The 25216-nt window shown below is 44.4% G+C and overlaps 2 protein-coding genes across 2 annotated transcripts in view; both read right to left on the reverse strand.

Annotated features, from left to right (window-relative positions):
* Positions 1-16023, reverse strand: part of abca7 (ATP-binding cassette, sub-family A (ABC1), member 7) — a 74499-nt gene extending 58476 nt beyond the window's left edge. The window contains exons 1-8 of the mRNA XM_072439311.1: positions 15927-16023; positions 13818-13911; positions 10751-10892; positions 9843-9967; positions 8522-8640; positions 6861-7052; positions 5831-5923; positions 692-929 (exon numbers count right to left, since the gene is read on the reverse strand). Coding sequence (XP_072295412.1) covers positions 692-929; positions 5831-5923; positions 6861-7052; positions 8522-8640; positions 9843-9967; positions 10751-10892; positions 13818-13911; positions 15927-15992 — 1069 coding nt within the window. The 5' untranslated portion in view covers positions 15993-16023. The remainder of the gene's footprint in view (positions 1-691; positions 930-5830; positions 5924-6860; positions 7053-8521; positions 8641-9842; positions 9968-10750; positions 10893-13817; positions 13912-15926) is intronic.
* A 5279-nt stretch (positions 16024-21302) lies between these two features.
* The window catches only part of LOC140354444 (amyloid-beta A4 precursor protein-binding family A member 3), a 14270-nt gene continuing 10356 nt past the window's right edge, over positions 21303-25216 (reverse strand). Inside the window, exons 8-12 of the mRNA XM_072439481.1 lie at positions 24313-24492; positions 22895-23107; positions 22069-22188; positions 21619-21759; positions 21303-21460 (exon numbers count right to left, since the gene is read on the reverse strand). Of these exons, the coding sequence (XP_072295582.1) occupies positions 21389-21460; positions 21619-21759; positions 22069-22188; positions 22895-23107; positions 24313-24492 (726 nt within the window). The 3' untranslated portion in view covers positions 21303-21388. The remainder of the gene's footprint in view (positions 21461-21618; positions 21760-22068; positions 22189-22894; positions 23108-24312; positions 24493-25216) is intronic.

Raw genomic sequence — 25216 nt, forward strand, 5'->3', positions numbered from 1 at the left:
GACACACACACACAGACACACAGACACACAGACACACACACACACAAGACACATACACACACACACATATACAGAGACACGCACACACACAGAGACACACACACGAGACACACACGAGACACACAGACACACACACACGAGACACACACGAGACACACACACACAGAGACACACACACACACACAGACACACACAAGACACACACACGAGACACACACAAGACACACACACACAAGACACACAAACACATACAACACAAACAGAGACACACACACACGCACACATATATACAGACACACACACACACGAGACACACACAAGACACACACACACACACAAGACACACAAACACATACAACACAAACAGAGACACACACACACGCACACATATATACAGACACACACACACACGAGACACACACAAGACACACACACACACACACACACAAGACACACACACACAGAGACGCACACACACACACACACACACACACACACATACACAAACACACACAAACGAGACACACACACACACACACGGGACACACACACACACACACGACACACACACACACACACAAACACACACGAGACAATATGTTAAAAAATGTCATGTATTTAAGGACACTGTAAATCTATTTAATCCCAAAAATAAAATAAAGAACTAATAGGATAAAGTAAAGTGACTTGCTCATGTTTCCCTCCTGGTCCGGCGGACTCTGCTCTGAGCCGTTCTTGCCCAGGAAGGACTTGATGTCATTGTCTTCGTACCAGTTGAGCGACGGGATGCGCTCCCCGCCCACCTCCGGGTGCCCACACATGATCCTGGAGAAGGCCCCAAAGCTCTCCCGGGGCCTGGCACTGCGGTTCTCTGGGGACAGCAGCTGCAGGGCCAGACTCATGTCCGAGAAGCTCGAGAGGGATGAAAACTGGGATCCAAAAACAGAAACGTGTTACAATATGAATGACTTCTGCTTTTACAGAAAATAAATCAATAATCAGTTTTCTCTGTAACGCCTCAGATGTGTCTGTGTCACATTAGTCCTGTTCTCAGGTCTCTGCACTGCCCCCTGTGCCCCCTCATTACTAAAAGTTATGATGCGGCGGCTCGGATTGGTCGCCTGGGTAACTCCCTTTCTCATCCAGCCATTGCCCTTTCTCAGTCTCTGAAAGAGGCTGGAGTTGACAATGCTACGCAGAGCCTGAGTGATGCTTCACTTCAGGCGTTTGCTTACATGTCGAGAGAACTCCACTCTGACCATTGCTAGACGCCAGGTGTGGCTAGCCCCCCCTGTCAGAGTCTTGCAGGGGTACACTTCGCACTTTACCTGTTGTGCCAGGTCATGTGTTTGGACCCGCTGCCCAGCAGACCTTGGAGCGGGCTGTTGAGGCAAATAAATCTCGCAGACACTTTGCTGAACTGCATCGTGGCCCCAGACCCCAGCCTAGAGGTGCCAGCTCTTTTCGCCCAGCGGTCTCAACCTTAACAGGATCTGGACGTGTTTTTGATAGCCACGGTCAGGCCAGTCGACCCTCTCTCCAGCCCACGTTTCGGCCACCAAGGGGCAGGGCCCCAAGAAATGACCGCCAGGTTCGCCGGGACCGCCCCCCCAAGCCTCAAGGCAGCCACAACAGTAGAGTTTGACACTCTACATCTGGCCCCCAGCAGTTTTTCCGAAAGCCGTCGTGGTCGTTGGGAGGCCTTAGTTACAGACCCGTGGGTGATTTCAACCCTGTTCGAGGGCTACAAAATTCAGTTCAGACGGCGTCCCCCAAAGTTCGAGGGGGTAAAAAGAACCGTTGTTTCCGACCCAGTGAGGTCCATGGCCCTCCGACAGGAGATTCAAGAACTTTTGCGGAAAGGTGCCATAGAAGTTGTAGAGTTCAGAACAGTTAAAGGGGTTCTATTCAATCTATTTTCTAGTTCCAAAAAAGGATGGAGGTTTTCGTCCGATTCTCGATCTCAGGCGCCTAAATCATTATGTCAAGGTGCTACGTTTTCACATGCTCCGTACCACGGATGTCCTGCAGTCGGTCAGGGAAGGGGATTGGTTCACAAGTGTCGACTTGAAGGACGCTTATTTCCATGTACCTGTGGCACCACACCACAGACCGTTTCTTCGCTTTGCTTTCGAAGATCAAGCGTACCAGTTCAGAGTGCTCCCCTTCGGGCTCTCTCTGGCGCCCCGTACATTCACCAGGTGTGTGGCGGCAGTTCTTGCTCCCCTTCAAGCCCGCGGAATGAGAATTCTGCCGTACTTGGACGACTGGCTTGTGTGTGCTTGGAGTCGGGAACAAGCACTCGGAGACACTTCCATTCTACTGGACCATGTGTCACAATTGGGGCTTTCAGTGAACGTTGCGAAGAGCTCATTGATTCCCAGCCAAAAGGTAATCTTCATTGGCATTGCCATCGAATCTGTGACCATGAAGGCTTTTCCATCCCCTCAAAGGGTGACAGATGTGCTCAATCTCGTTTCTCGTGTTCAGAGGAATCAGAGAGTGTCATTCGGTCTGCTTCTTCAGTTGATGGGCAAGCTTACGTCCGTGGCAACATTGATACCTCTGGGGCTTCTGTACTTGCGCCCCTTACAGATTTGGCTCAAAAATCTGGGCCTATATCCACAGCTGCACCAGCACAGATCTGTGCAGCTCTCCACTCCGTGTCTTCGGCATCTCCGACCATGGGGAAACAGAGAGTTCCTTTGCACAGAGAGTGGCGTTCCTCTGGGCTCTCTCCCGTGTCGTTGAGAGGTAGTAGTCACAGACGCCTCACTTACAGGCTGGGGGGCTGTCTGGAACCACAGGATGATCAGAGGTGTTTGGAATCCTCGAGAGAGGCTCCAACACATAAACGTGCTGGAACTGCGAGCTGTTCGCTTGGCACTCATGTTCTTCCTTCCTGCCCTCAGGGGGAGACATGTCCTTGTTCGGACAGACAACACGTCAACAGTTTACCACATAAATCATCAAGGGGGCACAAGATCTGTTCACTCTCTAGTGGAGGCACGGGAGCTCCACCTGTGGGCGCTGCCCCATTTGCAGAGTGTCAGGGCAGTTCATCTGCCAGGCGTGCAGAATTGCACTGCAGATTTTCTCTCGCGAAACCACAACCAGGAGAGTGGAGGTTGAACCCGATGGTGGTGCAGGAAATCTGGGGGATGTACAGCATGGCAGAGGTAGATCTATTTGCCTCGAGTGCGACAACACATTGTCAACTGTGGTTTTCCCTCTCAGAACCAGACAGTCCACTGGGGCAAGATGCACTGGCACACCCGTGGCCGGAATACCTCCTGTATGCATTCCCTCCCTTTCCACTCCTGTTGCTAACGCTACACAGGATAGCCAGGAGCAATCACAGAATGTTATTAGTTGCTCCGTATTGGCCAGGGAGGATATGGTTTCCCGTGCTTCTCCAACTCCTCAATGGGAAACCGTGGCCTCTCCCTTGGAGGAAGGATCTCCTGTCACAGCTGGGAGGGAGCATAAGGCATCCTCACCCAGAGCGCCTTCACCTGTACCTGTAGCCATTGAAGGGCCGGACTCTGTGTTGACTTCTTGTGACCAGACAGTTATCCAAACAATCCTGAACGCTCGTGCTGCCTTGACAAGAGCTCTGTATGAGAACAGATGGAAACTGTTTGTTAGTTGGTGTGGGACTCGTGATGTGGACCCAGTGCACTGCTCTGTCCCAGTACTACTAAACTACCTTCAGACGTTATTTGATAAAAATCTTTCGGTTTCGACTATTAAGGTTTATGTTGCGGCCATTTCAGCCTGCCATTCCTTGATTGATGGTCGTTCAGTGAGGTCGCATTCCTTAGTATGCCGTTTTTTAAAGGGTGCCCTTCGCCTGCGGCCTCCAAGGCTTACTCGAGTTGCCTTCTTGGGATCTTCCATTAGTCCTAGAAGGATTGTGTTCCCCACCGTTTGAGCCATTGGATGGGGCTAAGTTGAGATGGGTGTCAGTGAAGGCAGCGTTTCTGCTTGCAATCTCCTCTGCAAAGCGTATTGGGGAGCTCCATGCTTTGTCAATCGCTGACAATTGCATTGGCTGAAATTCGCCGGTCTGGTGTTACCTTGTGGCCTAACCCATCATTTTTACCAAAGAGAGTCTCTGCTTTTCACGTTAATCAGCCACTTTCGCTGGCTGTTTATGCTCCAGAGTCTGAACTTGGGGACTCTGATGTTAGTCCTTTGTGTCCTGCCCGTATGCTGCGGTATTATATTAATGTGACTGCTGGGCTTCGCAAGACGGATGCCCTGTTTGTTTGTTATGGGAGTCACAAAAAAGACTCTGCTGTCTCCAAACAGAGGCCTTCACATTGGGTTGTGGACGCCATCCTTCAGACGTATCGATCTAGGGCTCTTCAGCCTCCCAAAGTTACTTGCCATTCTACCAGTGGAGTGTCCACCTCTTGGGCTGCGCTGAAGGGTGTCCCACTGAATGACATCTGTGCTGCAGCTACGTGGGCTTCCTCCTGTACCTTCGCCCGCTTCTACAGAGTGAATGTGGCGGCTCCTCATCCAGTGGCGTTGTCCGCTTCTGCAATCGGCAACTAATCCTGGTAAGAGCAGACTCTTCGTGACCTTGTTGGTATGAGTCATCCAGGCGCTAAGCACCGTCCTCTGACGGTCAGGAGGAATGAAATAGAATGAGAGTTAAGTATGTAACTACGGTTCTATGAATTCCGGATGACCGCCAGAGTTTCCTGTCACTCAGAGTTTTTGCGAGTGCATTTCGAAAGAAAAGAGCGCTGGGTGCGTCAGGTATATATATGGGCTGGTTCTGACGTCACCCATGTCACGTCCACCACATGTAGATATCCAGGTGCTAAGCACCGTGTTCTGGCGGTCATCCGGAATTCATAGAACCTTAGTTACATACGTAACTCTCATTTTCTTTGCACTTTTCTTTTATTTCTTAAACTGTTTTGTGATTTTTGTCATTTCTTTGTGATTTTAATGCATTTTTCCTGTTGTGAAGCACTTTGAATTGCCTTGTGTATGAAATGTGCTCTACAAATAAACCTGCCTGTTGTATGTGAGGTTCCATGTTCAGTCTTATTGAATGTTTAGTGTGCCTTAGGACAACGGATGAAATGTAGCTATTGTGCTAACTCTGGCATATTTACTGTACAATGAAGCTATTGCTGCTGACACATTAAAGGTGGTATGGACGATTTTTTTCAGCAAATTTTTTATCATATTTCCTCGTGGCGTGGATAAATCATTTGTCCTGCCATGTATCAATCATAAAACGCACCTACCGCTCACCTGCAGCCGCGTCAGGCTCGTCCCCACGTTTCCGCGTGCCTAAGCGCATGGATCTATCATAATATAGTTCCCTCAATGTACGGGGCAAAATGAAGACGGAGAAAGACAGTTCGAGCTGACGCAGAAGTGGACAGAAATCTACGGGAGACGAGCGATGCGATGCGCTCCGTTGCGCTAATAAATAAACGCACGTGTGTGTTGTATCGGTCTGCACGGGGGAGTGCGCATGCGCACTTCCGCCTGCGATCTCAAATCGCCGAAAAATCGTCCATACCGCCTTTAATGAATATGTCCCAATGTTCTACTCAATCACAGTGAATAAACCTGTTTCGGACCAGGTTAAACCTGCTTTGAACCAGGTTTAAGCATAACTCAGGCTTTTGACCTGCTTTGGACCAGGTTAGCTCTCTATGACAGTGATCTGACCACGCCATGAGACAGGAAATGCAGAATCTGCCTCGACTGACCCAGCGTATACATTTATCTTGGTTTGCAGTGTTCTCCTCTGATGAGGTGAAACGTCATGATACAGACTAAATGACTAAAGTCTTACGTCTTTGATGAGCAGCGCCAGCTCCTGAGACACGGTGCCCACAGCTCGACTGAGCAGCCGGAGCGCTGCAGCGTTTGACAAGAGCCGCTCTCTCTGAAACACACACACCACCGTCACTGGAGGAAAGCTTCAGTCGTATCATCTGGACAGTTTTAGAAACCACAAGATGTTTGGACTCATCCAAGAGTCAATTTCAATCTGCAGATCTAGAATGAGAACTGGGATATTAACGCTACTCTGAGAAGAGCCTCCAGAGCCTGTTCTTCTATTTGTTTACACTGTTTCAAGTTTCACCTGAAGCTAATCTTTTGTTACCCGAACGACCCAGTATTAATCCTCCTGACACAGCCTTTTGTGCAGTGGTTTAGGGTTAAAGGTCAACAGCGACTGCACAAAGGCTGTAACAACAGAAGCAACTTCAGGATTAGTGCTGTGCATCATCTTAAAGTCATAAACCTCACAGTGAAGACAGTGACATGAATATTCTAAACAGGAGAAAAGATGGTTTGAAATAGAACTTAAGGAGCCATTTTTGTTAAAAAGGAGAATCCTTCTTTTTACAGAAATTAAGGTTTAAGGTTCAATCTTCCGGAAGTGTACAGCAGCCTTTTGAAGCCATGGGGCGTGGTCATTCAGCTGCTAATGAGGTACTCACCAGTGATCAGGGAGCTGCTGTCAGCTAACAAGAGTTTCATGGCCCATTACAGGGTGAAACTTACAGTCAGTGTAAATAAATTTCTCAGTACATCTGAGTTCTCAGACTAGATCTGCAGATTGAGAATGAGTCTTAGATAGTCGAAAGGTCTAAAACAGTGTCCAGATGACCACAACTGAATCTTATTTCACAATGGATCACTCCTGGACACATGAGTATTACACTGACCACTGTCACTGTTTGTTACTTTGAAGAAGGAATGTTTCTATTATATAGTAATAATATATTACACAGAAATAAAAGCAGCCTAGGAATATAAATGATTTTCTGAACTTCAAAATTGCAGAACTGATTCTTTTGCTCAAAGGTTCTTACGGTGAAGAGTTTGGTGAAGTCGAGCTGAGAGAGGAACAGGCGCTCGGCGTGTTGCAGGACGTCCTCAGGCAGCTCACACAGCACTCTCTGCAGCTCCATGTCGTCTCCTTCATCCACTGTTAAAAACTCTGCTAACATGGTCCTGTTACACACCAGGTCCTTCAGCTGCAGCCGCGCTCCAGACACAACCACCTGATCACAACATGTACATCATGCAAAGCAGAATACAAGGACAAAGATGCTTCAGACTTTATATTCTCAACTCTGGGTCTTTGGTTAAAGGGGATATTCTGCATTCTTGTGGCTTTATGAGCCAAATCTGAAGCTAAATCTGAATTTATTTCCTTTCCTCTGCCAGGTGGCTGGGCATTCCCTTAGAGATAGGGTGAGGAGTTCTGTCACAGGGGAGGAGCTCGGACTAGAGCCAGCTGAGGTGGCTCCCCGGGGTGGTGTTTCGGGCATGTCCCACACGGAGGAGGCTCCGGGGAAGACCCAGGACACACTGGAGGGACTACGTTTCTCAAATGCCTCGGAATCCTCCTCGAAAAGCTGAGGGAAGTGCGCGTGGAGACAGAAGTCTGGAAGTCCTCGCTCAGACTTCTGCCCAGTGTCCTGATCCCGGATAGAGCTGCATAAAGACCCCTGTCCACCCCACAATCAGTCAGAGTCCAACTACTGCCATGGGTTAGACCAAAGAGCTGTCAGAAGACCCCAGAGACTAAACTGTAGACCTCCACAAGGCTGGAAAGTGTTACGGGGCAACTGGCCAGCAGCTTAGTGAAAAAAGAGCAACTGTTGGAGCAATTGTTAGAAAATGGAAGAGGCTAAACGTGAATCTCCCTCAGACTGGAGCTTGAAATAGAAAAATGTCAGTTAATTTAGGGTCCATCTACTTAGTTCATCTACATAGTGAATAAGTTACACAGGATGTTCAACGTGGTCAGCTGAGTCACTTTTGTTCTGTGCTTTGGTCAGTTGACACTGGGTGAAGGACAGAGGAATACAGTCCTGATGAAGAGGATCAGGAAGTGAGCGGCCTGATAAACACATCCAGGGATGAAACAAAGGCCTCTAACAATCATTACATTCTGACATCATGTTCTGACTGTTGTGCCTTTTTAAGCTGGAGTTTGTGAGAGTCATTTAGTCAGACCAGGAGGAGGAGGAGACTCTGTCAGGGAGAGAAGACTCTGTCAGGGAGAGGAGACTCTGTCAGGGAGAGAAGACTCTGTCAGGGAGAGAAGACTCTGTCAGGGAGAGCATTTTGGCTTGTGCACAGCTAAAATAAAGATCCACATTTAAACAAGACAACTTGGTTCTATCCTGCCTTATTTCTCTGTCATTGTTTACAGGCTCCTTGCAAGATCTCACCTTGTGAGGTCAGTGATGATAAGAAAGGTGAGGAAACTACACTGGACTCTCAAGCTATTTCATTGGGCAAGACACTCTTCTGTGTCCACTGTGTGCTCCCTAAATGAAGCAGTGATGAGCCTAAACCAAACACACACTCAAAGATTTGAATGAAAGAGTATTTATGTTCAAGTAGAGAAACACTCATCAAGTTTGAGATGAGATGTTAGAATGATGAATATTCCCCTGATGAGAACACTGCATGTGTTTGTTCATCTATGACAGTCCAGAGTCAGACTAAGGACTCTGACCTGAGCATTGAGCCTCGCTCTCAGCAGCTGCTCCACAGACTCTGGGCTCAAGCTGCTATTGGTCCGGAGGAAGGATGAGAAGCTCTCATTGGCTCGCAAGTATTCTGCTACAGGCAGATCTGAAAGGCACAAAAGAAGCAAAAGAGGACGTTTCATTCACTTGTCACATGGACATCACACAACACTATGAGAGAGACTAAATAATCTAAATGCTATTCATTGTGACATTCAAAAATATCACAATGAATTAGTGAAAGAATAAAAGCTTTGTCATCAATTATTCTCACTAAATACTAACATTGTTTGGTGTTTGGTTGTAAGCTGCTGGAGGCAGCGAGTTCACTGTCCCACAAGTGTCTAATCCTGTGTAACCTGAGCAGAGTCACTGTCTGCAGCTCCATGTGCTGCAGCTCCATGTGCTGCAGCTCCATGTGCAGCGGCTCCATGTGCTGCAGCTCCATGTGTTGCAGCTCCATGTGCAGCAGCTCCATGTGCAGCAGCTCCATGTGCTCAGGGCTTTATTCAGCACACACTGAGTTACAGCTGGTGTGGGCAAGATGGAAATAATGAATATCCAGATCGTCTTGGAGCCAGATCACATCAATTTGATGATCATGATTGATGTACATTTTGTACAGTGCAATGAGTGATTGTTGATTAAATTATAATTTAAGTGACAGTGTTTAAGAAGTGTTCATGAGTCCAACAGCAGAGGGAAAGAAACTGTTCATGTGGCAAGAGGTTCAGGTCCAGATGGACCATAGCCTCCTGCCTGAGGGGAGTGGCCTCCTGCCTGAGGGGAGTGGCCTCCTGCCTGAGGGGAGTGGCCTCCTGCTTGAGGGGTGTAGCCTCCTGCCTGAGGGGGGTTCCTTCCTGAGGGGAGTGGCCTCCTTCCTGAGGGGAGTGGCCTCCTGCCTGAGGGGAGTGGCCTCCTTCCTGAGGGGAGTGGCCTTCTGCCTGAGGGGAGTGGCTCAAATAGTTCATGTCCAGGGTGAGAACGGTCGGCTGTGATCGACCTGTTCGTCCCAGAGTCCTGCAGGCGTTCAGGTCCTGCAGAGATGGAAGTTCACAGTCGATCACCTTCTCAGCAGGAGGTACATCCTCTGCTGGGCCGTCTGGATGAGGCGGTGATGGTGAGCTTTGTTTTAGGTTTATGTGTTTTGTTTCCTTCATTGATTTAGATTCCTTTTGTTTTACTGGTAAATATTGGATGAGTATCAGAAAACGTGCTTTTCCACCTCAGTTCCTTTTTGTAACACTTAACCATCTGTAATCTTACATGTATTTATTATATCAATGATACAATGTTAGTAGTAGTTACTGGGCCAGATGCCGGGTCGGTCCCCCAGGCGCTGCACGCTCTGGGTCAGATCCTCAAAGCCTGAGAAGCTCCGGTTTCCACTGATGGTCAGGAGAGTCTGAGCGTCCACAAGAAAGCGCGTCAATCTGGAGAAACAAATCACAGGTGGATTTACTCAGTGGCCTCAGTAATAGAGACATATCTGATACATCTTATTTGCAGCAATAACATATATATGAATTATTTTAAAATCATACAATGTGATTTCCGGATTCTGTCTCTCACAGTGGAAATGCTCTTTCGATGAAAATGTCCATAAAAAGTGGGAGCCATCATCCCAGAAGTCTTTTTTTTAATGCACCGAGATTGTTTTGACATAATCAATGAATATTCTTACTTGATTGGATATTTTAAAAATTCAGTTAATTTAAATTAAAATATAAAAATATGTTATTGTATTCATTAATAAAGTAATCGGTTCATATTTTTAAGGCTTATTTAAGAGTGTTTTGTCCATATTCCCGAGTCAACAGTGTGTCCTCTGTGCTCTCTCATACAACAAAAATATGTTTTCCAGTCACACAAGTTTAAAATACTCTCTCTCCTCTGAGGTGCTTTAGTTGCTGCACAAGCTGTTCCATGTGCGCCACAGATTCAAGTGGTTTTAATTAAATATGTCAATCAAATGAAGCATCGAGGCAAGACAATAATCGATGCATTATTGTGATAATAAAAGTGTAAAATAAAAGCTTTGCTACTAAAAACACAAAATAACCTTCATACAAGCGGCTCAACAACTGATCATTGTATAAATAGTAGTAATTTAACGATTCCGTTTCAAGCTAAATTGGTTGAGACTGAATGAAAAGGAACAGAATGACATTTGTGCTGTGTAGAAGCAGATCCAGTGCAGAACGTCGTGCACGTACATGGAGTTGTTGAAGTTGTCCACTTGCCCAGGCGTTTCTCCCGCCGTGGGGCTGTGGAAACACGGGTTGTTGATGTTGCAGACGATGCCTTGGATCCAGGGCAGAGTTCCGGCTGAAGGTAAGGCTTTGTTTGGGAAATGACCTGCACAATACAATGGGGACAAAGTCAAGTCTGGAGCCAAAAGATTAGCTTTTGAGGGAAGTGTGCTTGTGATTCAAACTTTTTATTTTTTGGGGGGGAAAAGAAGAGGAATGAGACAGGAATGATGGGTTTCATTGCAGCTTGTGTTCTGGTGGATTTGTTTAGATAGAATTAATCATTTGAAAAAGCAGACACGATCTATACTAGAATGTACTGCTTTTTTATTTTCAACCACATCCCGGGTTCCCCTCAGAGCGGTATAATGCTTCAAAAGAAACTCTAACTCTGATTTTAATAACTTTTACCTGGGCCCTTAAAAATCTCAGATCCCTCAGAGTTGGAAGGAAAGCATCATATTATGTACCTCATACAGACCATCTCATTTCTGAATGTGGACTATCATATACCGTATTTTTTTAAGTCGCACCAGCCAAAAAAATCATAAAAAAGAGGAAAAAAACATATATAAGTCTCATTGGAGTCGCATTTTTTAGGGAAATTTATTTGATAAAATCCTAGACCAAGAACAGACATAACACCTTCAGCTACATGACGTACGCTGACGCTAGCACCTTCAGCAACATGAGGCACAGACAGAACTGTGGTAAGTATCTGGTATGTTAACGTAACATATTAAGTTATTCAGATAACTATAGCATAAAGAACATGTTGACAAGTTTACCAAAGCATCAGTTTTACCCCAAATCACTAAATCTATTGAATTCTTCTTCCTCTGTGTCACTTCTAAACAACTCCACAAACAAAGGTAGAGGAAGCCTGATTCTTCTTCTGCGTCGCTTAGAGCCTAGAGCGCCCTCTTGTGGTTGTCATGTGAAAATAATGACTAATATCACATAAAAGCCAAAACTATGTAAAAAGACGACTTATAGTCCAGAAAATACGGTATATACTTCTCAAAAATGTCCAAAAGCAACAAAACAAAGCTGTAATAAGTCTAGATGGGTTTGTTTGGGGTCTTTTCGGGGTGGTGCATGGACACGTCACTAGAGCGTAACCTCTGACCTTTGAGTCTGATACAAAAAAGCTTTTCTAACTTTTCTGCGTCCGACGCCGAAGACGCACGTCCACATAGACTTTGAATGAAACTGGACGCTTTGACACGGCGGAATGAACTTGTTAAGTTGAAGTAGTATTTTAATGATGGCGCTACCTAAAATATGGGATGAAATTGGGTTTTAGGGATCACGGTTAGTAAATCAAACTGTTGTATGTGCGCTGAGGCTGGGAATCACAGGGTCACATGATCTGATACACGCCTCATGATACGATAATATTACAATTTTGAGATACAAGTGATAATCGATTTATTGCTCATTATATTCTACACAATATCACAATTTTTTTTACGAACCAAATACATTTTAACAACATTTTTCTTTGTTAAACCACAAACTGCACAAACTCAAAATGAAATAATCAAAACAGTCCAAATGTAGAATTCTTTAAACTTGTAGAGCGGTCACTAAATTATTCGGGAAATTATACCAAAAATGACTCATTGCGATCCATAGCTACAGCAGTACAGTAGTATTTTAATATTTTGGCAGACCTCTAATGAGCTCTGGCTCCTCTCGTTTAATCAGATCATTATAAACATTCTGACTAATGTCTCCGTGGTGTCGTTGCTCCATTGACAAAGTGCATCTTAAAGATCAGGCCTGAATTAGTGTTGGTCAGACCCAGGATTGTTTCTTTCAGGGAACAATTAGATGCTTAAAATGGAAATTGACCTAGATCCAGTCAGGATTTCAGGATTAGCCTGGATTTGTTAATCCAGGTTTAAAAATTGTTTATTTCTTCTGTTTTGTGATGTTCTAAATGCCACTGTAGATTATAAGAGTGAATTGTAAGAGGAAGAATAAGCATCTGTATCTTTTCAAAATCAAACCACCATTTGTAATAAGTATTGGATAAGTCTCGCATCAGCACTTACACTGTCTCTGCTTGTAAGGAGGGTGAGAGTGGTGCACTTACACTGTCTCTGCTTGTAAGGAGGGTGAGAGTGGTGCACTTACACTGTCTCTGCTTGTAAGGAGGAGAGAGTGGTGCACTTACACTGCCTCTGCTTGTAAGGAGGGTGAGAGTAGTGCACTTACACTGTCTCTGCTTGTAAGGAGGGTGAGAGTGGTGCACTTACACTGTCTCTGCTTGTAAGGAGGGTGAGAGTGGTGCACTTACACTGTCTCTGCTTGTAAGGTGGTGAGAGTGGTGCACTTACACTGTCTCTGCTTGTAAGGAGGTGAGAGTGGTGCACTTACACTGTCTCTGCTTGTAAGGAGGAGAGAGTGGTGCACTTACACTGTCTGCTTGTAAGGAGGGTGAGAGTAGTGCACTTACACTGTCTCTGCTTGTAAGGAGGGTGAGAGTAGTGCACTTACACTGTCTCTGCTTGTAAGGAGGGTGAGAGTAGTGCACTTACACTGTCTCTGCTTGTAAGGAGGGTGAGAGTAGTGCACTTACACTGTCTGCTTGTAAGGAGGTGAGAGTGGTGCACTTACACTGTCTCTGCTTGTAAGGAGGTGAGAGTGGCGCACTTACACTGTCTCTGCTTGTAAGGAGGGTGAGAGTAGTGCACTTACACTGTCTCTGCTTGTAAGGAGGTGAGAGTGGTGCACTTACACTGTCTCTGCTTGTAAGGAGGGTGAGAGTAGTGCACTTACACTGTCTCTGCTTGTAAGGAGGTGAGAGCGGTGCACTTACACTGTCTCTGCTTGTAAGGAGTAGAGAGTGGTGCACTTACACTGTCTCTGCTTGTAAGGAGGGTGAGAGTAGTGCACTTACACTGTCTCTGCTTGTAAGGAGGGGGAGAGTAGTGCACTTACACTGTCTCTGCTTGTAAGGAGGGTGAGAGTAGTGCACTTACACTGTCTCTGCTTGTAAGGAGGGTGAGAGTAGTGCACTTACACTGTCTCTGCTTGTAAGGAGGGTGAGAGTGGCGCACTGAGATCAGGATGACGAAGAGGAAGAGCGGCCACAGCAGCTCAATGATCAGCTGGATCTGCAGAGACAACGAAACAACATAGACTATTTGAAATACAAGCACAAATGTGTGTGATTTTACTGAGCTTTACAAGCCTCTCAAAGCACCAGAACATTATTCATTCACTACACACTCCTGTAGCCACAGATGCCCTGAGGCAGACTGAGTCAGTGACTCGTCTGCCCCGCCCTCCTGTGAGATCGACCCAATCGCGATGGTAACATTTTGAGGAAAAACGCAAAAACAAAGAAGAAAACAATAACGAATATGCAAGTTATGATTTCTAAGACTTAATACATTTGGAGAAACTGTGGCAGGAGACAAACCACTGTCTCATGTTTTGGGACTGAGCTGTCACTCAAAAATATTGGACTGACATTAACAATGCACTGCATCCCACTCAATTTTAGAACTATGTATTTGGGCTTCAAAACTTTTGCCATGGACAAAATAAACACCTGAGGAAAGTACAATTGGCAGCAGGAAAAAAGGCCGTAACAGAGAAATGTCTGACAAAAACCTCAGAAACGATCCAGGACTGGACTGACACTGTGACAGACATCAGACATTTGGAAAAAAATAAAATTAGACTTAATTGGGAAATTGACAAATTTGGCAGACTATAAATATTTATTTTACAAATAAATATTTCTGTCAGAGGGATATAGTGGTTGCTTTGTTAAATTTCTTGGTTATAATAACTCCTTATCTGTAAATATCTATAAAAATACTGTTCAAATTAAATGTCCAATTCAAATAATTTTTTTCAAACTTTTTATTTGATTACCGTATTTTCCCCACTATAAAGGGCACTGAAAAGCCTTTAAATGTCCTCAAAAACCGTCAGTGCGCTTTATGATCCGGAGCACTTAATATATGGATTATTTCTGGTTGTGCTTAATGACCTCGACGTGATTTTGTGTGTTACACGGTGTATGAAGCACGTTCACGGTACTCTGGAACCGGAAGTCCCAACATGTGTGCAAAGCATTCTGGGAACAGTAGTCCACCGCTACACACGACGCTCTGTCAAAATGTAAACTACATTATACGCCAGGAACCATGCGGACACCTAAATAAAGGACCCCAAATTAAGGACCCCAAGATGGCTCCTGCTGAGAGACAATGGATCTATTATATTATCACAAGAGACTTTAAACTCTAGGCTCAAGTATCAGTCACAACTGTGGTCAGAGCTTTCACGAAGGCCGGATCATCACTGAACTGACAGTGACTCCAGATGCATGCTGGGATGTGGATGAACAGCATCAGCATCAACTGTTCAACTCAGACACTGAAGATGAAGAATCTGAGCGAATATGAAGCTCAAAGGAAAAGTATTGAGAGTAATGTTGTGCCGGGGATTCCTGTGCAGTCGTTTGGAGGAAGTTAATAATCCTTAGGTAAAATGTGTCCTTACAACATGGAAAGAGCTGATCAGAACATACAAACTAATCAAAAATGTTACAATCTTGAACTGGTCGGCTCATGACAAAGGTTTTGTAACAACTAGAACTGATCTGATATTTAAGGTCTGGAGTACAAAATGTAGTTTGTTTTTCATCAGATTGTAAAAGATAATCACAAAACATCCTTTGGTTTAGAGAAACACATTTCTATAGGCATTTATGAATAAGGAGTTATTATAACCAGGAAATTAAACAAAGTAATGACCATTATAACCCTCTGACTGCATTTTTATCAGGCTTATAAATCAGAACTTTCAAGGGGAATAATATCAAAATGATAATAATAATCTGAACAGCTAATCTAGTAAATATATTAAAAACAAATGGAAAAAAGAAGGTAATCTTGTTTTGACAGAAAAAGAGTTGGAAAATGTGAAAACCACTAGAACCTGTTCTGGGACTGTCCTGTTGGACTGAGATCGATGGGTTACTACAGCCTATGACATCATCATCCCACATGACTTCACCTCCATTCAGAGTGACACATGTCAATCTGAGCCAGGTTCAGCAGCAAAGGACAAAGACGTAGAATTGTGATTGAATCTTGAGACATGTGTGTTTTACCTTGTTCCTTCGCCTGTAAGTGATGTTCTTCCACAGTAAGAGGAGGAGCTGCTGAAAGGAGTCCATCACTGCTGAGTGTCTCCTGGTCCTGTCCTGAGGCTGGAGACAGAAAACAGCTTTAATCATCCATCAGTGTCTGTGTAAGTGAGTTCATCACTGACTGTCGTGAGAGTATTTCTAAACTTAAGCAAACAGACACCAAAAGAAACGTTTGACATCTAAACACTCTAAGCTGGCGGCAGCAGAGGCTCTTCCACCAACAGAGCAGGACTGATTATTGTCTGATGTCCGTCTGTCCAAGCCTCCTGGACACTTGTCCAGCTACAACTACAGGTGTGTGCGGCGTAAAGATGTGAATGGTCCAGGCCCAACTCCCAGGAAGCAATGTTGTTTTTTAATCTGGTTTAGCCACCACTGGCAACACAATTTAGGCCAAATAAAAGAAATAGTGTGTTTCCGGTAACATTGAAAAAAAAATGCAGGTACGAAGGTCGGATTTTTTAAATTTATTTTTTATATGTAAATTTTAAAATCCTTGCATCCTTCGCATTGAAGTGGCCTTATTGGTGCAGATATTGAAAACAATAGCTCTCTACATCTAAACTAATCCAACCACAGGAAAAGAGCCATGAGCAGACCACAGCAGAGCGTTAGCAGACCACAACAGAGCGTTAGCAGACCACAACAGAGCGGGCAACGCTCTGTTGTGGTCTGCGCGGTGCGGACCACGGTGTGGACCATCAATGAGCTGTAGATCCACTCGTCCCAAAAGGTTTTCCAAAGCACCATTGCTTATAAGTGCCAGTCGTACTTTGGAGTCTCGTTGACCAAATTGAACACTCCAATAGTTGGGACTTTGAAAGTGGCGATTGAACCCGTGACAGGTGCCAGTGTCGGCGTCGCACTATTTTTCTTATTGTCACTTTGTGATGTGAGCACTTTTCAACCATCATGCAAAACATCTTGACCGCTGCTGCCCCGGGCGTGCCTGTTGCCATGGCAGCCAGTGGGTTGGCACTAGATCATACACTCCTAACATGGACGCGCCCGTAGGTAAAACCAAACCGATCAAAAGTGCAGCGATTTTCTTACGATCTCCACAGATGACTTTTTTGGATTCTCTCTCACAATTCGACATTCTTGAAACGTACGGCCAGTAAATATGCCATAAAATGTTTAAGGTCGGGTTACCGGAAACACACAATTAAGCATTAAACATTAGCATAGAGGTTTTGGCACATTCCTGGACAGGCAATTGTGCAAATATTATGGGAGGCTACAGTAGGTTTGATAAATATTGTTTTAGCATTTCTTGCAAATTGGACATTTGTCTTGGCCTTTTGCGTTGCAGTCCAAATATAATTGAATATAGTAATTCAAAAGTATCTGGACACTATATTAGGCACATTTCCATGCTCAACTAGAATATCAATAATAACCCAATAATTAGATCAGATTGTTTTGGCTCGTGCACGTGTTGCCACTAAAGTAAGTTCCTCGTCCTCCTGCTTTGTCCTGGTATAGGCCCTTTTTTTTTGCCTTTATTGAGAGATTTACACATACAACACATGAACAACAGCAATGAACACAACAGCAACAGGAGCAGCAGAAGACAGACAACAACATTAGACATTAGGCCTGTGTTCAAACTAACTCCACTGCTCAGTTTCAACACTAGAAGAAGTGCGCCTCGAAAACAGTTGCTTCTCTAACTCCGCCCAAAAAACCGTTGACCACATATGAGCAGAAATAGCAGCGATGAAGATACGAAAGTGTCTGTTTGATTTGTAATGAAGATGTTGCTGTGATGAAAGAGTATGAGACCAAACATCAGAGCCACACATCAGACACTGGTGATGAACGAACTCAGAAAGTCAAGCAAATGGCAGCGAGCACAAGCCAAACCACATATAGTTGTTACTGGAAGTTTTTGTTGTTATAATTCAGGGTTTTCCCCCCGCTACATCAGCGAGCTATGATGCCGCTAAACTTATTGCCCAGCACGGAAACCCATTCCCAGAAGGTGAGTTCATAAAACAGTCAGAAAAATAATGTGCCCAGGAAAAGTGCAGGATTTCATCAACATGAGCTTCTCCAGAAATACATGCGTTTATGGTGACGTCATACATCCGGGACTTCCCCATAGCGGCCATTTTGAAAAGGGCACGCAATATACTAGCAACCATCACAACGGCATCCTTTTCTACGGCATAATGAGCTACGAATACTTTGATTCTTTAGACGATAACGGCAAACTAAGGTACACGACAAAGCGATCATTCCATGGTCCGTCAACAGAGCAATGTCCTGACAGAACAATGTCCTAACAGAATGCAGCTTTTTGGCATTTTGGCCTGGATATTGTGTGTAGTAGACGTGCTGTTGAGCCCCTTTCAAAATGGCGGACTCGATTGCTACTGTACAAGTTCCCGGATGTGCGAATGCGGAGAATCGAGGACTTGTCGCGTGAGCTTTTGATGAGGGATGAGAGCACATAATGCCACAGACACCGCTCAGCAGGTCATATTTTGGCAGGGAATAATAGACAATAACTTTTGCAGAACGGAGGAGCTGCTTGACATGAGCCTAAAAGGCACAACCACAGGTAGAAATATTTTTGAAGCCGTGTCAGAGGCTTAAATATATATCAAAGAGACTGAGAAGCAGAATAAGTGATAATCATCTTTGTGAAGTGTCTGTGTCTCCTGGAAGATCAAGTCATTCTTCATTCCAAAGGACACCACCGGTCAATATGTCCCCTCTAGTGTGCGGCCCGGCCCTTCGTTCATTTTCTGTATTTGACACGTGCATTAGACCCTAGTGTTGCCTTAAAAATGCGGAGCTTCACTTATTCCGTATGCATATGGGGAATTAGCCAAGTCTTGCTGCAATAAATCAGTAATTAATGAAGACAAAGCGTAGAGTGAGTGACAGATGGATCATCACATGCAGCACGTTCAGACCTTTACATGTACTTCACCTGGAGATATATATATATATGTTTATAAAAGTAAGTGCTTTTGTCTCTAAGCTCATGCTAACAATAAATGTGATCAATAATGTTAAAATAACACCACAAACTGAACTAACCTGTTTAGAAAAACACTCCATTTTGCATTTGATGAACTTTTATCAAGTTTGTCTGTTTTATATTTAAGTTTTAAGTTAGCCTGTAGCTTTGAGACAAAAACACTTTTATAAACACGTAGGTTTCCTCCAGTGACATATTTACATTGTCCATAAAAGTCTTATAATGCTGCCAGTGATTATCCATCTGTGACTCGCTCTCTGTCTTTTTATAGTGATTTGAACAAGACTTGGATAATTCCCACAGAGAATGAATGGAACGAGAAGTGAAAAGGAGCCGTTTGTGTTGTTTGGATGAGTGTCTTTACCTGAGTTTGACCTGTGACACACAATCCTCTTCTTGATCCTGAAATCCTCCTGATCCAAAGCTGACCTCAGTCTCTGCAGCTTCACTCCAGCTTCACTCCAGCTTCACTCCAGCTTCACTCCAGCTTCACTCCAGCTCCACCCAGCCTACAATACAACATCCATTCTTTTATCTTTCACATTTCAAGCTGTACATTTGTTTGCCCCATTCAACTTATCACAGCTTTGGTTTACTTCCTGGTTATGCTCAGTATTTATTAGCTAATACATTTGTATCAGCTGTAAAAGGGTGAAATCATTTGGTGTAATTACATGATTATTGTAGTCTGTCACATTTACTTAATTAATTTACTATATAATTCTATATTATATAATTTTCTCCCCGAACTATAATTCCTCCTATTTACTTGTTACGTGTTGTGCATGTTTGTGTGTAAATACTTTGTGTATTTTATAGCATGTACATAAGACATATAAGTATTAGTTTCTTTCAATCTGAGGCGTGCTAACCCGTGCTAACCCGTCCTCTCGCGGTGGATGTTACCTGGCTCATGGGCTGTGATGTACCCGCACACAGAGGCTTTATGGCGGGCAGAAGCTGAGGCTGTCGGGGCCATGGCCGGAGCTCGGAGCCGGTCTGTCATTGCTCTGTCACTGCGCATGGAGCCGGTTAGCTAACACCACGCGACACGCCCTCTCCACTTCAGGATTGGTCAATACATTTCTGGGAGGTGGTCTATGTAAAAATACAAACAATTTGATTGGCTACAGACAGTATTTTGGTAATACCTGAAGCGGATTGGTTCATTCTCTCGGCTCTGACACTACAGCAATAAACAACCTCCGACATGATAAATCCCAACAGTCAAACTACAACAAATCTATGATTCTATAAATGTCGAAAACATGGATGAAATCTGGAATAGTAATTATGACAATTCGATATTTTCAAAATAAGATTTTATAAAAATCGGCGATAAACGGTGACATTCTGACTAAGTTTTTTCAGATAAAGAATAGGTTTTCCATTTAGGGAGTGATTGATTCATGTGCATCCTTTGACTAAAACTCAGCACACTTTTAAAATCGGAGTTAAATATGTTTTACTTTTTAATTTAACATACGTTTTTCAACTGGTGGTTCAGAACATTTACTATTACTACTATTACTTTATTTGAGCAATTGCTTTGTCTCTGTCATTTTGACCTAAGTAACAAATGGAGATACAATCCGATCCTCACAGCTTCATAAACCTGTGCATTATGGAAGTTGCCACAAGAGGGATAAGACAAACACTAAGACGTTTTGAGATAAACCATGATGAAAAGTGAACTAAGGCTTTTTCAGTACAACGTAAAATAGGAACATACAAAATCTCTCAATATGTAGTATTTGAAATAATTTATTAAGGAAAAAATACAAATATTACGTGTTTAAACTATGCCTTAAAGACTTTGGCCCTGGTGGCCCCCTTGGGACACCCCAGTGAAAAAAGTCTCAGAGATATCATCAAGACTCATTTTAATAAAGACTGAAAAGAGAACATTCTAAAAAAAAAAGTATTAAAAAAATATTGAGAAATGTCTCCATTACAAAAAGGCAGTTACTTTTGCATATGTTTAGCTCAGGTGAGAGGCACAGCTGCGTTTGGCCCTTCAGGGCCACAGTAGCTCCAGTGATAAGCTTTACTATAAGGCCTTTGTGCACTTGAAGATTCCTGATGCTAAATGTTTAATGTTTCCTCTTCACTGGCAGCACAAGTCTACAGTGTCATAAAAACACTCCATTGGCATTGTGTACACGGACGTTAGTGTTGTAATGCTCATGTGGTTATAGTTATCACACCATATTGCTTACATTATTATACAAAATATTAAAAATGAATTACATTTCCCAGTTTTAAGATATTCCAAAATAGTTAGTTATAGTACATGATTCAACAGTTCATAAGTAGAGCCTTTTGTCCATATCAGCAAAACAGTTGCATATTTTCTTTATTTGGTGAGAGTACGAGACCATGGTTCTGGTCCAGGAGAGCACGGCCCAGTCCAGGACCCCACAGGCTGAGCTCACAGGTACACGGGCTGCTCCTGACCAGTCAGGAGGCGATACGTGGACGCCGGCATCGTCTTCAAGTGAATCTGAGGAAAAACGTAAAAACATGTGCTCAGGAACTTATTTTCAGTTTTCTAGACACGCGTGCATCCATCACACACTAAACTCATCTAAACCCTTCACGGCTCACTCCACTCATCAAATCATTGGAGTCAATTGAAGTCCACGCCGCCTGCGCTCGTACCTCTCCCACAGCGTTGGTGAGGGTCTGGATGATCTTGTCATGAGAAGTAGCCACCACACTCTGGCCATTGATCTCGATGATGCGGTGACCCACACGGATCCCTCCTCTCTCAGCAATCCCTCCACGCATTAGACTGCAGATCTGTGCAGGGACACGGAGGGTGCTTCAGGTGAGAGAACAGTTACTCAGATCACATCCGAGATTATTCCTTTTAGGAGATTATTCTATTATTTTTTATCATAATTATTAAGATTATTGTCAACTCAGGAGTGGCTTATGGAGAGGGCTAAAGTAGCCACTTTGGAAATGTCCTGTGAACATTCTGACCATTCTGACCATAGGCATCGTCAAGCCAATATATCAGCCCCGGATGTCTTGGGTCTGCCCCGAATCCAAACGGCCCCTGAGACGCTGGGTTAATTAATTAAAAAGTAAAGAAAAGGGGCGTACGATGCCGTCCTCGACGCTGAAGCCGAGCTGGTACGTGGGGTCTGGTCTCCTGATGATCGCCATGGTGACCGGGGGGCAGTGCACGATGCTCAGCTTCACGTACTTCTGACTTTTCAAATCCTGAAAACAACAAACATATTTCCGTTTTCAGACATTTTTAACACCGTCCAGGAGTCATGCGATGTCCCAGCTTCAAGTCGTCCCTGTCGTCCCTGTCCCCAAGAAGCCCTGGACAAGTGGACTTCATGACTACTGACCTGTGGCACTGACGTCTGAAGTCATGAAGTCATTTGAACGCCTGGTCCTCCCCCATCTCAAGTCCTTCACCTGAAGTTCTTCACCCCCCCTGTTGGACCCCCTGCTGGACCCCCTGCTGGACACCCTGCTGGACACCCTGCTGGACACCCTGCTGGACCCCCTGCAGTTCACATACAGAGCAAACAGGTCTGTGGAAGACGCCATCAACCTGGCTCTCCACTTCACCTGCAGCACCTGGACTCCCGTGTTTGTGGACTTGAGCTCTGCATAACACCATCCTCCCTTTTATTATTTACGGGATAAAACGTTTGGAAGGGAAAGGGAAAAGCTCAGCCCCACAGTTCAGACACACAAGTTAGTTGATGCACTGGCTTTGAGTAAGAAAAAAAACTGGGCGGATTTACAGAAAAGTAACGATCACGTTTTTATAATACTATCATAAATATAGTAGGACTGTGGTGAAGGGCCAAGGAGTAGAACTGGACCTTAGACTATTGGTCAGACTCTGTCATGTTCTGAGCGTGTGTGAAGTGTGAAGTTAGAAGATGTTCTGATGTTCAGTCCGCACCTTGATGATGTTCTGGCAGGTGCAGATGGGCAGTCCCACCAGGCTGGTCCCGTTCACAGACATGATCCGGTCTCCTATGCCAAGCTCCTCACAGCGCTCGGCCGGACCCCCATGTAACATGTTAGCGACCACCACTGTGGGCAGGATGGAGCCCCAGCCCGACTCCACCACAGCCAGACCCAGCATCTCTCCTGGAGGCTTCGTGATCACCACCTGCACATGACAAAGACACACCCAGTTAGACCACTCTTAATGACCCTGAAGCACCTACACGATTGTCCTTCATTAAAAGTCTGTTTTTGTCCTCACATTTATTTTCATGTCATCTCTCAGCAAACTATACATAATTTTAAAGCTTACGTTATCAAAACAAGCATGTCATTCATTTTCATGCACTAATCGACCAGAATAAGCGATCACCAATTATCTGTGATTATAATCAATTTATTTCTCACCTTTGATCTGTTTCTGATTCAAACAGGATCAAACCATTAGAGATACAAACACTGGCGTCGGACGCCAGATAATTTGCACTAAGCTTTTTGACGCACTCAGTTTGTCCAGTTGGACACGGCCTGTGGCCCACGGGTCAGCGCGGGCCCGTGGCCGGCCCACGGGTCAGCGTGGCGGCCCGTGGCACACGGGTCAGCGTGGCATCTGGCACACGGGTCAGTGCTTGACCCATGTGCTGGAGAGTCCACAGCACACGCGTGATTCTCTTTTGTCCTCGCCTCACACTCATCCAAAGGTATAAAAGGCCTGTCCATCATAAATGTAGGACAATCTCCAACGTCCAAGTATAAAACAGGATTCTATATGGATAATATCCTGAAACTAAAGCTAAACTACAAGGAGCTGAAACGCATGAAAAGTGTGTGAATTCTCAGTGAAGAAGAGGATTAAATCTGGGGAAAAGGGAGTTTTGGCTTATGCTTATGAAAAACATGTTGTGAAGGGCTCTATAAACAAAGGTTGATTGATTGAAAGGTTGTTTTATGATTATTTATCAATGAATAGGAGGTTATTATTATTTTGTAAAATGATGAGCAGCTCTGAGGGGCTGATAAGAGATGACAAACACAGAACTGTTCACCAGAATCATGATCTGTATTTAACCTCCCACATCGTGCAAGACGCCGACTTGCATTTTGTTTTAGAATCATCATCAGAATCAAGGGCCCTCTTAATGCCTCTTGTTTTAGTAACACAAAGCACCAACGCGTTTGTCCTGCTCTCCTCAGCGCAAGGTCGGGAGCTCCGGGGCCTCAGTGGCAGAGGAGTGTGAGAGTAGTAAATATAACATACAATGAAGGCACCATACGTTACTCAAAAATCCCAGAAGAAAACAATAACAGCGGTCGCACATATTAAAATGGCGTATAAAGGACTGGACAGTGTGCTGGACGTGGTAAACATACTTCTTTAAGGTTCTGGGCGTCGGAGAAGTGGGCCAGGTCTCCGTTGTACAGCTCCTGACTCTCCAGGTAGTTGCTGTACTCTCCGGGCTTCAGGTCACGGGCTTTGATCCCGTTCACTTGCAGGAACTGTTGGTAGGCCACTCCGAAAGCCTGCCCGATGGCCCGGGCGATCACCTGCGCCTGCAACAACACACACACACACACACGGACAATTTGGAATTTTAGCAATGAGTGGCCATAGAGTCAATGGCGAGTGATTTTCTCCAAAGTTTAGGATTTCTTCTGGTCAGACCGGTACATACCATGACATAATGGTCAGTACCTTCTTCAGAACTGTCACTGGTGATACTGAGACGTGTCTGCTCAGCTCATTTAAACACATTCTGGAGCTGCAGTAAGACTTCTTCAGAGCTGTATTCCTGGTGTGTGACAGTGGGTACAGCTCCTCATCTCGACAGTCTGGGGCCATTTACGGATCTTGACCCTGATCAACAATGGTATTTACCGTCTTCGTGTCAATGACCTTAGTTGTTCCTTCTTTAGCGTGTTGAATGCTCTTCCTGTTTCCCCTGTGTAGGTTTTGTTGTATGACAAACAGGGGATTTCATATTTCCTATATCAGAATCAGAATCAGGTTTATTGCCATTGTCAATGAACAAAATTGAAAAACATGAAAACTGGTCTTGGTGGTTTGATGCAACACAAAACAATAAAACAATGAACAATGAATAAGTCGTAACAATAACCTATAAGATTAAAACAAAATATATAGAATACAAATAAAGATAAAAAATAGGCTTAATATGTACACAAATTTACAGTTGTACAGATGTAGTGCAGAATTGCCATTGGTCAATGAACATAACTCACAAACATAACTTGTCCTGGTGCAACACAAACTACA

This window comes from Eucyclogobius newberryi, unplaced genomic scaffold (genome assembly GCF_026437365.1).
Source record: "Eucyclogobius newberryi isolate DKJ021-1_F unplaced genomic scaffold, fEucNew1.0.hap1 SCAF_9, whole genome shotgun sequence".
Lineage (NCBI taxonomy): Eukaryota > Metazoa > Chordata > Actinopteri > Gobiiformes > Gobiidae > Eucyclogobius > Eucyclogobius newberryi.